General features: G+C 41.3%; 2 protein-coding genes, 1 long non-coding RNA gene and 4 other non-coding genes across 10 annotated transcripts in view; all 7 read left to right on the top strand.

Annotated features, from left to right (window-relative positions):
- Nucleotides 1-6,545, top strand: part of LOC139394652 (transmembrane protein 19-like) — a 41,043-nt gene extending 34,498 nt beyond the window's left edge. Inside the window, exons 7-9 of one of the 4 annotated variants that reach the window (XR_011629840.1) lie at nucleotides 2,532-2,741; nucleotides 5,019-6,038; nucleotides 6,319-6,545. Coding sequence is in view for 1 of the 4 variants with exons in the window: in XM_071142756.1 (XP_070998857.1) it covers nucleotides 2,532-2,741; nucleotides 5,019-5,179 (371 nt within the window). In the remaining 3 variants the exon portion in view is untranslated. Of the gene's footprint in view, nucleotides 1-2,531; nucleotides 2,742-5,018 lie in introns of all 4 variants that reach the window. The other 3 variants (XR_011629839.1, XR_011629838.1, XM_071142756.1) reach the window with 3 other exon arrangements.
- Nucleotides 788-860, top strand: trnak-cuu (transfer RNA lysine (anticodon CUU)). Its single transcript has one exon. It is a non-coding gene; the product is annotated as a tRNA-Lys (tRNA).
- trnak-cuu (transfer RNA lysine (anticodon CUU)) lies at nucleotides 1,663-1,735 on the top strand. The gene has a single exon. It is a non-coding gene; the product is annotated as a tRNA-Lys (tRNA).
- trnak-cuu (transfer RNA lysine (anticodon CUU)) lies at nucleotides 2,289-2,361 on the top strand. Its single transcript has one exon. It is a non-coding gene; the product is annotated as a tRNA-Lys (tRNA).
- A 380-nt stretch (nucleotides 6,546-6,925) lies between the features above and the next one.
- trnak-cuu (transfer RNA lysine (anticodon CUU)) lies at nucleotides 6,926-6,998 on the top strand. The gene has a single exon. It is a non-coding gene; the product is annotated as a tRNA-Lys (tRNA).
- Nucleotides 6,999-7,733: 735 nt separating this feature from the next.
- Nucleotides 7,734-11,679, top strand: LOC139394657 (uncharacterized). Its single transcript, XR_011629841.1, has 3 exons — nucleotides 7,734-7,867; nucleotides 11,213-11,290; nucleotides 11,466-11,679. It is a non-coding gene; the product is annotated as an uncharacterized lncRNA (long non-coding RNA).
- Nucleotides 11,680-13,035: 1,356 nt separating this feature from the next.
- LOC139394654 (ras-related protein Rab-21) overlaps nucleotides 13,036-17,205 on the top strand; it is a 30,722-nt gene continuing 26,552 nt past the window's right edge. The window contains exon 1 of the mRNA XM_071142758.1: nucleotides 13,036-13,407. Within this exon, the coding sequence (XP_070998859.1) occupies nucleotides 13,267-13,407 (141 nt within the window). The 5' untranslated portion in view covers nucleotides 13,036-13,266. The remainder of the gene's footprint in view (nucleotides 13,408-17,205) is intronic.

A 17,205-nucleotide genomic window follows, 5' to 3' on the forward strand; every position in this document is an offset into this window, starting at 1 on the left:
TATAGTGGTTAATACACATGCAACATAGATGACCAGTATGTGTTGACTGTGTTGCTTCATCACCCTACGGATAAATACATGGGTGATGAAATAGAGGACTGTTGAAATCCAAGAGGCAAGGTTGGTTCGCACCCTGAGATCTGTCAGTGAGCAAGGTTGGTTCACGCCCTGTGAGGTCTGTCAGTGGGCAGGGTTGGTTCAGACCCTGTGAGGTCTGTCAATGGGCAGGGTTGGTTCAGACCCTTCGAGGTCTGTCAATGGGCAGGGTTGGTTCAGACCCTGTGAAGTCTGTGAGTGGGCATGGTTGGTTCAGACCCTGTGAGGTCTGTGAGTGGGCATGGTTGGTTCAGACCCTGTGAGGTCTGTCACTGAGCAGGGTTGGTTCAGACCCTGTGAGGTCTGGCCAGTGGGCAGGGTTGGGTCACGCCCTGTGAGGTCTGTATGTGGGTGGTGTTAAATAGTGATGCAAGCCCGGCTAATACACATGTAACATAGATGACCAGTATTGGTTGACTGTGTTGTTTCATCACCCTACGGATAAATACATGGGTGATGAAATAGAGGACTGCTGAAATCCAAGAGGCAGTGTTCGTTCACACCCTGAGATGTCTGTCAATGTGCAGGGTTTGTTCAGACCCTGAGATCTGTCAGTGAGCAGGGTTGGTTCAGACCCTGAGATCTGTCAGTGAGCAGGGTTGGTTCATACCCTGAGAGGTCTGTCAATGGGCAGGGTTGGGTCACACACCCTGTGAAGTCTGTATGTGGGTGGTGTTATATAGTGAGGCAAGCCCGGCTAGCTCAGTCGGTAGAGCATGAGACTCTTAATCTCAGGGTCGTGGGTTCGAGCCCCACGTTGGGCGCTAACCTTTAGATTTGAAAGCCTTTCTTCTGATAAATGCGAGCAAATCAGATTTGATTTGTGTTTGTGTGATATGATACACAGTACCAGTCAAACGTTGACTCACCTACTCATTCAAGGTTTTTTTTAAAATAAATTTGCAACAATTTCTACATACCTGTTTTCGCGTTGTCATTATGGGGTATTATGTGTAGATTGCTGAAGATGTTTTATCTAATCCATTTGAGAATAACGCTGTAAGGTAACACATTTGGGGGAAAACCAAGGGGTCTGAATACTTTTTGAAGGCACTTGGATATTCAGTGAGGGGAAAAAAGTATTTGATCCCCTGCTGATTTTGTACGTTTGCCCTCTGACAAAGAAATGATCCGTCTATAATTTTAAATGGTAGGTTTATTTGAACAGAGAGACAGAATAACAACAAAAAAATCCAGAAAAACGCATGTCAAAAATTTTATAAATTGAATTGCATTTTAATGAGGGAAATAAGTATTTGACCCCTCTGCAAAACAGGACTTAGTACTTGGTGGCAAAACCCTTGTTGGCAATCAGAGGTCAGACGTTTCTTGTAGTTGGCCACCAGGTTTGCACACATCTCAGGAGGGATTTTGTCCCACTCCTCTTTGCAGATCTTCTCCAAGTCCAAGTCCAAGGTTTCGAGGCTGACGTTTGGCAACTCAAACCTGCAGCTCCCTCCACAGATTTTCTATGGGATTAAGGTCTGGTGACTGGCTAGGCCAATGGGCAGCGTTGGTTCACGCCCTGTGAGATCTGAATGTGGGTGGTGTTAAATAGTGATACAGGCCCGGCTAGCTCAGTCGGTAGAGCATGAGACTCTTAATCTCAGGGTCGTGGGTTCGAGCCCCACGTTGGGCGCTAAGCTTTTGATTCGAAAGCCTTTCTTCTGATAAATGCGAGCAAATCAAATGTTATTTCTCACATGCTCCGATTACAACAGATAGACCTTACATTGAAATGCTTCCTGACAAGGTTCCAACAATGCAGGTCAACAAATAGAGTTAAGAAAATATTAACTAAATAAAACGAAAGTAAAACAGGAAATGAAATGTAACCTTAAAGAACAGTAACGAGGCTATATACAGGGCCACCGGTTCGTCAGACACCAGAGGCTTGGTTGCAAAGAAAGTTACTGACTGTTCAGTCAACAACTTTTCACATTGAGTTAGAGAATAAAAGACTGTGGGTGAAATGCAGAAGGGGACATGGTTGGAGTCAGACATTTATTTACATTACATTTCAATGAACTATCTATTGACAGTGCGTCTCCACTAACAACTAATCACAGTGTTGTGTAAAAAGAGCCTAACAGTAACTGACTGTGGCAGGTGATGTGAATGCTTGAAGGGGGGGCGGGGTTCCTGACTCATGTTGACATTCCTATGTGCTGGGGAATTCCAGCTACCCTCAGGCCCGGCTAGCTCAGTCGGTAGAGCATGAGACTCTTAATCTCAGGGTCGTGGGTTCGAGCCCCACGTTGGGCGGTTGTGTTTTGCGGTGAGTGCTAGACTATGAGACAGACTTTGACGCAGTTTCAAAGTAGATCCATTAATCACTTCCTGTAAATAGTGTAGTCTTGCTGCATCCTGTTCCTAACAATGCTCCTCCCCATGAGACTAGTGAAACTATATGGTGTTAACTGTTCTTTTCACAGGGACCAATGGAGGAGTGACCCCAGTGGGTCTACTGGCTAGCTTCCTGGGGGGCCTGGCAGTGGGCGTGGCTTACTATATCTCTCAGATCCTATTGGTCCGTGACCTGCACCTGGCTGATCCCCAGTGGCCAATCATAATCTATGGAGCCATGGCTGGCCTAATGGGGTCCATGTTGGACTCTGTCCTGGGAGCACACTGGCAGTACTCAGGTGGGTCTGTCAACGATGAGTTATTAATGTGTTATTATCAGGGATTAGTTATGTTATTATCAGGGATTAGATAATCACGTTATCATCAGGGATTAGTTATGTTATTATCAGGGATTAGATATGTTATTATCAGGGATTAGATAATCACGTTATCATCAGGGATTAGTTATTCACGTTATTATCAGGGATTAGATAATTACGTTATCATCAGGGATTAGTTATGTTATTATCAGGGATTAGATAATCACGTTATCATCAGGGATTAGTTATGTTATTATCAGGGATTAGATATGTTATTATCAGGGATTAGATAATCACGTTATCATCAGGGATTAGTTATTCACGTTATTATCAGGGATTAGATAATTACGTTATCATCAGGGATTAGTTATGTTATTATCAGGGATTAGATAATCACGTTATCATCAGGGATTAGTTATTCACGTTATTATCAGGGATTAGATAATTACGTTATCATCAGGGATTAGTTATGTTATTATCAGGGATTAGATAATTACGTTATCATCAGGGATTAGTTATGTTATTATCAGGGATTAGATAATCACGTTATCATCAGGGATTAGATAATCACGTTATCATCAGGGATTAGATAATCACGTTATCATCAGGGATTAGATAATCACGTTATCATCAGGGATTAGTTATTCACATTATCATCAGGGATTAGTTATTCACGTTATTATCAAGGATTAGATAATCACGTTATCATCAGGGATTAGATATTCACGTTATCATCAGGGATTAGATATTCACGTTATCATCAGGGACTAGATATTCATGTTATCATCAGGGATTAGATATTCATGTTATTATCAGGGAAAAGTATAAATAACTAACTACAGATATAGAATATATACAGTGCATTCAGACCCCTTGTCTTTTTTCACATTTTGTTATGTTACAGCCTTATTCTAAAAATTTTTTTTTAAAAGTCAATCTACACACGATGCCCCATAATGACAAAGCAAAAACTGTTTTGTAGAAATTTGAGCAAATACATACAAATATATATATATATATATATATATATATATATATATATAATTTACATAAATATTCAGACCCTTTACTCAGTACTTTGTTGAAGCACCTTTGGCAGCGATTACAGCCTAGATTCTTCTGGGGTATGACGCTACAAGCTTGGCACACCTGTATTTGGGGAGTTTCTCCCATTATTCTCTGCAGATCCTCTCAAGTTGGATGGGGAGCGTCACCGCACAGCTATTTTTTAAGTCTCCAGAGATGTTCGATCAGGTTCAAGTCCAGGCTCTGGCTGGGCCACTAAAGGACATTCAGAGACTTTTCCCGAAGCCATGTTGTCTTGGCTATGTGCTTAGGGTCATTGTCCTGTTGGAAGGTGAAATTTGGTCCCAGTCTGAGGTCCTGAGTGCTCTGGAGCAGGTTTTCATCAAGGATCTCTCTGTACTTTGCTCTGTTCATCTTTCCCTCGATCCGGACTAGTCTCCCAGTCCCTGTCGCTGAAAAACATCTCCACATCATGATGCTGCCACCACCATGCTTCATTGTCGGGATGGTGCCACCACCATGCTTCACCGTAAGGATGGTAACAGGTTTCCTCCAGATGTGACGCTTGGCATTCAGGCCAAAGAGTTCAATCTTGGTTTCATCAGACCAGAGAATCTGGTTTCTCATGGTTCCCTTCCCCAGATCTGTGCCTTGACACAATCCTGTCTCTGAGCTCTACAGACATTTACCATGACCGTGTGGCTTGGTTTTTGCTCTGACATGCATTGTCAACTGTGGAACCTTTTATATAGACAGGTGTGTTCCTTTTCAAATCATGTCCAATCAATTGAATTTACCAGATGTGGACTCCAAGTTGTAGAAACATGTCAAGGATGATTAATGGAAACAGGATTCATCTGAGCTCAATTTCGAGTCTCATAGCAAATTAGGTATCTGTTTATTTTTTTATACATTTGCAAAAATGTCTAAAAACCTGTTTTCACTTTGTCGTTATGGGGTGTGTAGATATATATTTTTATTCTTCTTCATTTAATACATTTTAGAATATGGCTGAAACAAAATGTGGAAAAAAGTCAAGGGGTCTGAATAATTTCTGAATGCACTGAATATGTTATTCATTTATTTGGATAAAAATGATTTATAGATGTTTGATATCCAAGTCTTAACAGGTGCTTGAAGTGTCTTTCTTGAATTTAAAACATTGCAGTCATTTAAAAAATAAAATGTCTTCTCCACTCTCACGGCTGTATGATGTCCTTTCTTCTTCAGGTTATGATGTAAACCTCGGAAAGGTTGTCAACTATGCGTCTGTGACAACTAAGAGGATATGTGGGAAGCCTATCCTGGACAACAATGGCGTTAACCTCTTCTCTTCCATCATTGTAGCTCTGGTACTTCCTGGTGTTGCGTGGAGCTTCTGGCCTCACTAGGGAAGGAACTCTTGTGCGCTTCCCTGATTTTGTATTTTGTAAAAAAAAAAAGAATGTTTTTGCTTGTTGTCTTGAAGTCTAGTGTTTTATACTTTACCTAGTATGGTGTAGCTTGCTGTCGAAGGAAATAGAGTTACCATGCTACAACTAACCTTTACAACTCTGTGTTTGTCTTTATGGTAATACATTTGTTGATCTTAGTTTAATCATCGAGATTTCAGTTGTTTCCTAAAATGCATTAAGTGCATGGACTATAGGAGAGTCATTTCTTGTTGGTTTGATTGATTGAATCTTTTGCTAAACTTGTTGTAATACTCTTGAATAGGCCTACACCCTACACTAGAGAAGGGATGGGGTGAGAGAAGCCTACACCCTACACTAGAGAAGGGATGGGGTGAGAGAAGCCTACACCCTACACTAGAGAAGGGATGGGGTGAGAGAAGCCTACACCCTACACTAGAGAAGGGATGGGGTGAGAGAAGCCTACACCCTACACTAGAGAAGGGATGGGGTAGGGGTGAGAGAAGCCTACACCCTACACTAGAGAAGGGGTGGGGTAGGGGTGAGAGAAGCCTACACCCTACACTAGAGAAGGGATGGGGTAGGGGTGAGAGAAGCCTACATCCTACACTAGAGAAGGGGTGGGGTAGGGGTGAGAGAAGCCTACACCCTACACTAGAGAAGGGATGGGGTGAGAGAAGCCTACACCCTACACTAGAGAAGGGATGGGGTAGGGGTGAGAGAAGCCTACACCCTACACTAGAGAAGGGATGGGGTGAGAGAAGCCTACACCCTACACTAGAGAAGGGATGGTGTAGGGGTGAGAGAAGCCTACACCCTACACTAGAGAAGGGATGGGGTAGGGGTGAGAGAAGCCTACACCCTACACTAGAGAAGGGGTGAGAGAAGCCTACACCCTACACTAGAGAAGGGATGGGGTGAGAGAAGCCTACACCCTACACTAGAGAAGGGATGGGGTGAGAGAAGCCTACACCCTACACTAGAGAAGGGATGGGGTAGGGGTGAGAGAAGCCTACACCCTACACTAGAGAAGGGGTGGGGTAGGGGTGAGAGAAGCCTACACCCTACACTAGAGAAGGGATGGGGTAGGGGTGAGAGAAGCCTACACCCTACACTAGAGAAGGGGTGAGAGAAGCCTACACCCTACACTAGAGAAGGGATGGGGTAGGGGTGAGTGTTATGGCGCCAGCCCCCCAAACATAACACTGTCCTATAATATAACCGGATGAACTCCTTTATGATTGTGCTTTGTAATGGTTGTTTTGATCAAGTGTCTGGCAATCCTGTGGTAAGTGATTCATTGATGCTGTAAAGCAATTAGCATTGGAATAAATACTGGAATAAATACTGGGTGGATATTTTGCCTTATTGCATCATATGAATGTTGAGAGGGCAACATTATCAGTGATGATTTACCCTTTCTATAACCATGACCATGAGTACATATTACACCAGCAGCTTATCAGTGTCTGTATTCACAAAACCTTTTAGAGTAACAGTGCTGATCTATGATCAGTTTTACGTTTAGATTTACATTGAATAAGATGACATGGACAGGAAGGAACCTGTTTCGAGATCAGCACTCCTACTCAGAAGCTGTGTGAATGCAGTGGTGAACACGCTGTGTAATTACATCAGTCTTGGAGCGAGCTCTTGAGACGGCAGGAAGGGGGCAGGGTTCGCGCTTCATAGTTTGTAAAGGGGGAGTTTCCTGATGTTACGCAAGCCCGGCTAGCTCAGTCGGTAGAGCATGAGACTCTTAATCTCAGGGTCGTGGGTTCGAGCCCCACGTTGGGCGCATATCTTTTGAGAGATCGCTTTAAAAACCTTCTCAATAAATAATATACGAAGTTCTTAGTTTGAGCAAAACATTTGATATTCTCTGTACACTTGAAGTCTGGTGCTGTGGGTTTAATATATAGAAAACGTGCCTGTTCCTCCTGCACATAAAATGTAATGAATGTAAATTAATTTAAATAAATGCCCAAAACATTCTTGTGAACTCAATGCATGTTTGCGTTAAAGCAGAAAAGGGCTTTTAATGTGTTTTACAATAATTAAAAGTATTCGACTTGGAGTTTATTTTCCCCCCCAAAATCACAACGTACTCTGAGAAAATAAATTATGAGGTATGTCAAAAAATATTTTCTGAGAGGGTGGGGTTTGTTATGCTTGTTCCGTGGCAACTACCAATGAGAGGAGCGTATTTGAAATACGTCACGGAGCACCACTTTCGAAATGTCCTATTTGACACGACCTCAGCTGATCGTTACTAAACTAACTGGATCTCAAGCCTTGTCTACTTTTTCCTACTTGTTACACGACTGTGGCTAATAAGATTTTTTTTTAAAGAAGGTGGGTTCTTAACTGCTACAATGAAAATCTACTTGGTTTAATCAATTACATAATTTCAACGATTAACAGTTCGTATTAGTAACAATGTTACATGCAGCAACGCCACAGCGTACGTTATTGTATGCAAGTTACAACAATGTTTACCTAATTAGTTATGGATACAATGTATAAAAACACTAAACTGTCGCTAATGTCATGAAGGCTTTCTGCAGAGAAAATGAGCTCTGGAAAAGCACTACAGTCAGTGTCTCCTCACAACAATCAACCGCCGCCGACACCAAGCCTGGCGAAAAGAAAGAAGATTCAAGAGAAGTAAGTTATGAAAGATATGGAATGATTGTTAGATTAATGCATGTTAAACCAACAGTTGTTTTTATACAGTATTACAATAGTGGCTTGTCGCCTTCCTTCCCGCCTGAGAGCCCCTCAGTGGAGGTGTCATAATACCCATAAAACCTAGCGGTCAAGCAGGGAAATGGTTCCAATCATTTTTCCCATAAGGGATTTGTCTTGGACATTACCTCTAGCTTGAAACCTTTGCAAACAGGTACATTTCAAGAAATTTAGCCAATTTTATAAATTACTACATTTAGTCAACATTAGATGGTTAATCCAGAGATTCTTACCTTTGCCTCGATTCGGCAGTCTCGTCCAGAACATGGCATTTGTAGTTCTTTATGATAGCCACATTAGCAGCTAACTAGCATTTAATTTGTTGGAAGCAAATGTATTGATGAAAGTCACCTTGTCCCGAGAGACTTGTTATCAAAACGTCAAGCCAGGGTAAAGCCTACATGAAACACAGCCCTTATTGTAAGTGTTTCTAAAATCCCCTACGAGGAGAAATTAATGGTGGAAAACCATTTGGAACCATTTCCCTGTTTGACCGCTAGGTAATTATGACTCATACTGACATGAGCATCTCCTCCATTATATACAGATTTGCCTCTCCTCAACTCAATTTAGAGAGGAAGAGAGGCCCCACTCAGTAGAAAATCATCAGGTGGTGTTTTTTTCCCCACCCACCAAGCAAGGAGTTTGTATGGAGTGTTGAATTTGTTCAACCAAAAAATAAATCCAACATTTCAAAGAAAGGATAGGCGGGAGCTAGACAGTCCGCCGTGCCGCTTTGTGGACAACAACTCCCGTTTAGAGCGGTGAGACGTGCATCTTGCCAGTATATTCATTATCTTTGATTCAATTCACCCACTGAGGTATAATAAGCTCTCACCTTTGCAAATAGTTCCGGTTACCATGTGAGAGATGACCTATAACCCACGGGAGAGTGCCCCTAGTCAGGGTCATGGCTAGAAGGGACTCCGCTTTACTCAAATTAATAGAAAAGTATATAAAGGAGGAATGTTGGTGTGCTGCCTGTAAAATAGTTGTATGTTATATATTTAATTTTTTAAGGGGGTAGATCAGCTTTATTTAGTATTGCAGATTGTAGCTTCCATCAATGTAATTGTCTGCATCATTTCCAATCCCCCATATATTTTTTGTAAATATAAATACACATGCATATATATATATATATATATATATACACACCTACACACACCTACACACACACACATACACACACACACACACACCAGTCTAAAGTTTGGACTCATTCCAGGGTTCTTCTTTATTTTTCTATCTTCTACATTGTAGAAAAACTATGAAATAACACGCATGGTATCATGTAGTAACCAAGAAAAGAGTTAAACAAATCAAAATATATCTGAGATTCTTCAAAGTAGCCATCCTTTGCCTTGTTCTTTCCAGTTTCCACTTTCCTCTTCCATTTTTTGCGGTAATGCTGCAATTAGTTGGTTGTAATTGTGGGTAGAGCAGACATTTTCCACGCGTTAGCTGCATGTGTGACAACTCCACCCGTCCTATTTATTATATCATTTATAAAGATATATTTTTATTTTTATAAACAATTATTATCATTTTTTTTAAATCAATTACTATATTTGAGTTTAACCACTTTGTTGTACTATTTGAGTATAACGTTTGTATGACTGTGAGCAGTGTAATGCTTTAATATGGAATAATTTCTGCCCTCCAACGAGATGGGATACCACCACAAAGTGAAGCTGGCACTAAGATCGCTCTCAACCAACTGAGGCCATAAGCAAAGAAGAAAATGCTCACCCAGAAGCGGCACCCCTAGTGGTCGGGGACTTTAATGCAGGCTAACTTAAATCAGTTTTTTCAAATTCTTACCAGCATGTCACATGTGCAACCAGGGGGGGAAAAAATCCTAGCCCACCTTTACTCCACACACAGAGATGCATACAAAGCTCTCCACCACCCTCAATTTGGCAAGTCTGACCATAATGATATCCTCCTGATTCCTGCTTACAAGCAAAAACTAAAGCTAGAAGTACCAGTGACTCGCTCAACACAGAAGTGGTCAGATGACGTGGATGCTACGCTACAGGACTGTTTTGAATCCTACTACACCGGCTCTGATGCCCGTCGAATGTGGCAGGGCTTAAACTATTACGGACTACCAAAGGGAAACCCAGACGCAAGCTACCCAGTGACGCGAGCCTACCAGACGAGCTAAATGCCTTTTATGCTCGCTTCGAGGCAAGAAACACTGAAGCATGCACGAGAGCATCAGCTGTTCTGGATGACTGTGTGATAACGCTCTTGGTAGCTGATGTGAGCAGGTGTGTCCCGTTTCGCTGACAACCCTCCCGACTCCGCCCACCGACATCCTATTAAGGAAAACCTGAGCAGAGAGAATTCGGCAGATCGAGTGATCTGGATTTCTAAACCATTAATATTAATGTTGGATCTGATTTTTAACAACTAACATTTCGATGGCAATAATAAATAGATATGCTGATAGTGGACAACCTTGTTTTACTCCTCTAGACAGTTTAAACCTTTCTGAGATGTAGCCATTATTTACTATTTTACACCATGGGTTACTATACATAACCTTAACCCATTTTAGAAACGATTCTCAAAAATGGAAATATTCCAGGCATTTATATATAAACTTCAGTCCTACTTTTATTAAAGGCCTTTTCAAAGTCGGCTATGAAAACCAGGCCTGGTTTCACAGATTTTTCATAGCGTTCTATTGTTTCCAGTACTTGTGTTATATTATCTCCAATGTATCGTCCATGTAAAAAAAACCTGTCTGATTAGGATGAATAATATCTGGTAACACCTTTTTTAATTAATTCTATGCGCTAAAGCATTTTGCTTGAATTTTTGCATCACAACACTGAAGTGTAACTGAACTCCAATTATTTTTTTTAATAGACTGGATCCTTTAGATTTACCACATGGCTCCTGTTTCAGTAATAATGAAATCAGACCTTGTTGAGTATCTGATAATCTACCGTGTGTGTGTGTGTGTGTGTGTGTGTGTGTGTGTGTGTGTGTGTATAGGAGTGGTTAAAACGTGCTAATAATGGTCCTCTGAGTATATCAAAAGGTTTGGTATACCTCCACTGGTATGCCATCCAGCCCTGGAGTTTTCCCGGACTTAAAGGCTTTAATTGCATCAAGAAGTACCTCCTCTGTAATTTGGCATTCACTTGTTGGCTGATTGCTTGATATATTCTCTTGCTCTCTTCTCTCACTCGCTCTCTTTCTTGCTCTACTCTCTTCTCTCTCTCTCTACTGCCTTGTGTGGCAATGTAGGTCTGCAATAAGGAGTCCAACAGACAATGTGATGTCCCCATGTACAAGACAGCTCATGAAGAAAGCTATCAAGGACATGTAAGTATAATTAAAATGTCTCTGTCAGACAAATGTTATTTGTTTTGTTTTTGTCATTTGACTTGACATTTGGAGTATGTGGATTTGACTAAATTAAGTTTATCCCCGTTCTGTATCTGGAGTAGGCTGTGTCGTCTAAATGCCATTTTTAAAATGTGTTTATTCTTGATTCCAGACCGTCATCTCCCAGACCCAGACGGGAAGCGAAAGAGAACACTGCAAATAAATGAATGACCTTTTTATGTACAGTGTGATGTCTTTACGGTATTCCTCTCTCTGCTAAGATGGTCAGATCAATCAATCATTGACACTTTCCTGACATTATACCGTCTTTTTAAGATGTTCTTACTAACCAAGCTGCTCACACTTTATTGATCCATTATGCAATATGGGGGGGAGGGGGTTATATTCTTCATCAATATGGGGGGAGGGGGGGGGGGGTGTATATTCTTCATCTAAATTGCACTGTTCGGGTTTATTGTTATTCTTGTGAATGTATAATGCTATTTGCACTTTAGAGGACATATGCTGTTCATTGTACACTGCTTTAAGTGGTGGGGGTGTTATCTCAAACAAGTGTTCTGTATGTGTGCCCTTTGCACAGGTAGCCTTCCATGGTTTAAGAAAATAAAACAAAAAGTAGACTACTTTATATTCTGTTTGTACATTGGCTTTATGTTGCTCAGTTTTAAATATGTAACTAGCAAAAAAAGGACTTAGCTCACTGCTTTCAATAAACATATTTGATATGGAAGAGATCACCTGTGTCTCTGAGTCATCAGGCATGTATGAAAATTCCTGTCTTACGTTTTGTTTGTTTCCATTGAAAGTGATATTCAAGAGGTTTGTTGTGACCGTAACTAGTGTTGGATAAGGCTGTAGTGAAGTTCTTTGTTTGGTTTGATATGTCCTAGAGATCATTTCAATACCAATTTGACCAGAAGTCCCACCAGCGCGTTGCGACTCACGCGCCACCCTGAAGAAGGCCGGTGAGCCGCTCGTCGTTCGTGCGCTCACATTTTTTTTGCTATGCGATAGCTGCTAAAATAAAGGCTTTAACTTTTCCACAACAGTGCCTTGGATTTTTTTGAAGTATGATCGTTATCTAGTTAAGATTAGGGTAGACATTCAGAAAATTACCCCTTCAGTCTCTAGTAGAAACAGAAATAGGTCAAGTTTGAACAAAACAAGCGTACTTCTTTCTGAAACGAAGATTCAAGGAAATCACTTAGTCTTCGCTCACTGTGTGTATGTTCAGCATGGGGGATTTCCACATCGTGTTCTGGGAGCCTTCCAAGAATTATGATCTTTTGATGTGAACATAAGCAGATTTGTCAGAAATGCATAAATAAAATAGCACTGCCGTATGGCTCAGAGGAGAAATAGATTCCTCATGATTTTTGTGTGACAAATTATTCTCACTCGGGAGGGTCTTGCAGTGATAATGATCCTGGGTAAACCAACCAACCACAATAATGATAACCTATCATAATACGGTCAAAACAATATTCTGTTTTTAGGAGTTATACTGACTTCTGGGCTTCTTGCTTTTCGTCTTTCAAACTGTCTTATTTTGTTTGTTTTTTATAAAATGTCCCAGTTTTTGTATTCTTTACTCTAACATATATTATGATTGATGATCCATTGGGAAAATAGACTGAGCTTCTCTGTTCAGCTCCAGCACTTTCGATTGTTGCGGTCCAGTTGATCATATGATCCCAGAGCATGACGCAGAAAGCGACGCCATTAGGGGGGGGGTTGAGAGGGGAGAGCAGAGCGAACCAGCCAGCTGAGTGAGGGTGGGGGAAATCAGTTTGGTCTACAAAGAGCTGGGCGAGTGAAAATTGGTTCCTATTCTGATTCGCCAGGAGGATTCGTGTCCTCGACTTAGTGATTTCGATTTGACACATCTCATGTGATTAGAGGGACATACATTCGACTGGGCTACTTATATTCCTAATCGTATTTATTTCACCATGGCGGCTGGCGGCGGAGCGGGTAACAAAACCTACTCTTTCAAGGTGGTTTTGTTGGGAGAGGGTTGTGTCGGCAAGACCTCGCTCGTGTTGCGGTATTGTGAAAATAAATTCAACGACAAACACATCACCACACTTCAGGTACGTTGATTACGTGGCTAGCGGGATGTGTGATTCACTCTTGTCCGGACGACAAAGGGTTAAATGTGCTGTATGTAGAAAACAGAAAAAGGTGAGCTAGCTAACGTTAGCCTAGCTGCTAGTGATAGCCTGTCACTAACTCACAGCAACAGCCATTCATCTGTGTCGCAGCTAGCTGGCTAGTTTAGGGCAGTCCACCCACAACAAGTCACTGCAACCTGTTCAACATGGTTATTTAGGGTGTTTACCAAGATGGCTAGCTAGCTAGCAAGCAATTCTGATAACGATTAGCTAGCCAACTAAATTAACAAACGCCTGCTAGCTACTGTAGCTAGCTAGTTTTCCTAGTAGCCAACTGTCACAGCTGTAAAAATAAGCGAGCTAAAAGCTTTATCTCAACTATACATTGGTGCTATCCAACATGAAACAAGTGTTCTTCAACGTGAATGTGGTAGACGTGAATTTGCCCCAATGAACAGGAAGTAGCCCACTCAGAGTAACCAAATCAACAACAACCAGCCAGGTTTAACTTCCTGTCCAGTGGTCAGAAAGCTTCACTAGTTGCCCCAAACGTGCCCTGCAGGACAGTTGACTGAACTGAACAAGGATTGAACTACTATGACATAGCATTTATGCAGAGTAGAGAAAGGTCACGTTTACTCCACACCTAAAATCGCATTGAGATGGACAACACAGACTAGATCTGTCAGTAAGCTCATGGCTTCTCATAGCAGTAGGTTGCACAATATGTGGTTTTGCAATGCCGGACGTGACAAGGTTTCTAGGTGTTTGTAGTAGGCCTTTACAGTGCTGTTGCTAAACTTATCCTCTTCTATGAATCAATACGATTGTGCTGCCACATAATCACACATTACTAGGGTATCAAATTCAATCCTATACGATCACAGTTGCTGTCAAGCAGTCTAACTAGTGTACTAAGCAATTTGTTTGTACTTTGCATTACTGCAAACAGTTAAACCTGTTGCTGGCTCTCTGGAAACTGTAGTAACTGTAGCGAAGTTGGCTTTACCGATAGGTTAGTTATGAACTTAGAATGGCCTGTGTTTATTGCTCTCCTGAAAGAGGCAGCATAACTCCTTGTCATTTCCTACCAGGACATCACAAGAGGGTGTTTATTACTCAAGGCAATGATGAGAGGAGCTGAATGGGAAGGTGGTTCACTGCTGCACTGCCAGTGGGCCTCGAGTCTTGGAGACTAGAGAAGTGGTCTTCTCGGGTCCTGAAAATGATCTCTCAAACTGAATTGGATCTGTGAAATTCCCACCCGAGAAAGACAGGACCCAGTCATTTTTTTTCTTCTTCAAAATCAATATTGGATCTGAGATGGGCCAGGGTCTGTCAGATCCAAAAGATTAAAAATGTAGTTTTTATTTACACAAAAGCAAGCGAAATATACTGAAAAATATAAAACGCAACAACTTCAAAGATTTGAACGAGTTAAAGTTAATATAAGTAATTGATTAGGTCGTTATCTATGGATTTCACATGACTGGGAACGAAATAATGCAACATATTTGGTGGACGTTCCTGCATGCAAGTAGCACATAACCTCAACTTGAGACATCTGTGGCATTGTTGTGTGACATAACTACATATATTTTAGTGGCCTTTTATTGTCCACAGCACTAGGTGAACTTGTGTAATGGTCGTGTTTAATCAGCTTCTTGATATGCCACACCTGTTCGGTGGATGGGTTATTTTGGCAAAGAAATGCTCACTATCAGGGATGGAAACACATTTTGAGGATCGTTTTGTGTGTGTGGACATTTTCAGGGACATTTTATTTCAACACTTTACATATTTGAGTTGTGTAGTTTTGACTTGTCTTTCAGTGAATGTTAATGTTGCACATGTGTTTTAAAGATGTATTTAAAATAATTGATTTGTTGTTTTAGTATTTTCATAAGTGACATCCAGAATTTAAAATGTTGAGAAGGGATAGGGTGTGTGGCTGAGATGCATTGGCGTGTCTCTCTACAGAATGCGTTCTGTCTCGTGCTAATTCGTGCACATTCATTATTTAATTGTTTGCGTTTACGCTTTTCTAATGTTTATTTGCTTTAATATATTTTGCTTGAGGACACATGAAGTACCTGGCCTGTGTGTAGATGTAGGCCTGTAGGTCTACAAGTTTCCATTTGGTCATGTCTGATAGTATTTCTCATTAACTCACCATCACTTGAGCTGCGCAGCTTCTGAGTCAATGCATCCATTGCAAATAGTTCCTTACTTTATTCAAAACATCTTTTCAACACTCCTTGATAGGCCTGACCATCGTGCCTCGGTGTGAATTAGCATCATATTTCTGAAACCCATATCTCCACTAGAAACTGGTCATAAGATGGGCTACCTTAACACTTATACCTTGCACAAATACACCTGTCTGTCCTGAGCGCATCATTGGCATGGGAGACGGTGAGGGCCCAAGCGGCCCAGTTGAAACAAGTTCCCTGTAGGGAGAGCTGCTCAAGCCAGACCGAGACAGGCGGAGGATAGAGATTCATATATTGAAAGAACCTGAACCAACTGCCATGCGCAGCCAAAGTGATTTTAATCTGGATATTTTCTTCAAATATAATTTCAGATTTAGTCGGCATTTCACATATTTTCACACAGATCAGTTCCTTCTCGGGGTAGTAGGTTTCTGGTATATTTGTGAAGCCCTCTAGACTAGAGTTTGCTCTCTACTGCACTGCCAGTGAGCCTTGAGTCTTAGAGCTCAGACACTCGGGTAGGATTGTCAAATGTTTCCTGAAGACAGTACTTGGCAGCTCTGACTGTCGACACTCAATCTCTTTTGTGTTCACACAGCAAAGACCTTGGAAGTCGTCAGCCACTCAGCCTTGTTAAAATACTCCAAACCGGAAGGTAGCAGTAGTGTTGTTTGGCATTGCATATCCGTGCGTATTGCTTGTGGTCTAGATTCCAAGTTGTCTGCGCTGATGTTGCCATTTTTTTGTAGAAAGCCCTTGTTTATACTAGCCAGATGGCCACAGCTAGATAACTACCTAGCAAGATGACAATTAAACATTTGAATTCACTCTCCATAGAATACTCCATAGCATATTCGCTAGCTGGCACAACATTGCTAGCATGCTATGGACAATGCACTAACTCGGCAGCTGTTTCATGGAAACTAGCTAGTCCATTGTGATTTAATTATGTCAACTAGCTACAGTGGTTAGCTGGCTTGGAGGAAGTATTTAGTGTTGTGTGCACTTAGGCTGTGTGATGGTAGCTAGTTATGTAGAATATTTTATTTATTTATTTCACCTTTATTTAAGCAGGGAGGCAAGTTTGTGAACACGTTCTCATTTACAATTGCGACCTGGCCAAGATGATGCAAAGCAGTTCGACACATACAACGACACAGAGTTACACATGGAGTAAAAACAAACATACAGCCAATAATATAGTAGAAAAATAAGTCTGTATACAATGTGAGATGAGGGAGGTGAGGGCAAAGAAAGGCCATGGTGACGAAGTAAATACAATATAGCAAGTAAAACACTGGAATGGTAGATTTGCAGTGGAATAATGTGCAAAGTAGAGAGAGAAATAATGGGGAGCAAAATAAATAAATACAGTAGGGGGAGAGGTAGTTGTTTGGGCTAAATTATAGATGTACAGGTGCAGTAATCTGTGAGCTGCTCTGACAGCTGGTGCTAGAAGTGTGATTGGTGTGATATGAAGTGTGATTGGCTCATCTGTGGATGTACGGAGAAAATGGTCTCTTTAAGTTAACTTTTAAATTTTACATGCTCTCTGATTGGCTCA

This window comes from Oncorhynchus clarkii, unplaced genomic scaffold (assembly GCF_045791955.1).
Source record: "Oncorhynchus clarkii lewisi isolate Uvic-CL-2024 unplaced genomic scaffold, UVic_Ocla_1.0 unplaced_contig_12682_pilon_pilon, whole genome shotgun sequence".
NCBI lineage: Eukaryota > Metazoa > Chordata > Actinopteri > Salmoniformes > Salmonidae > Oncorhynchus > Oncorhynchus clarkii.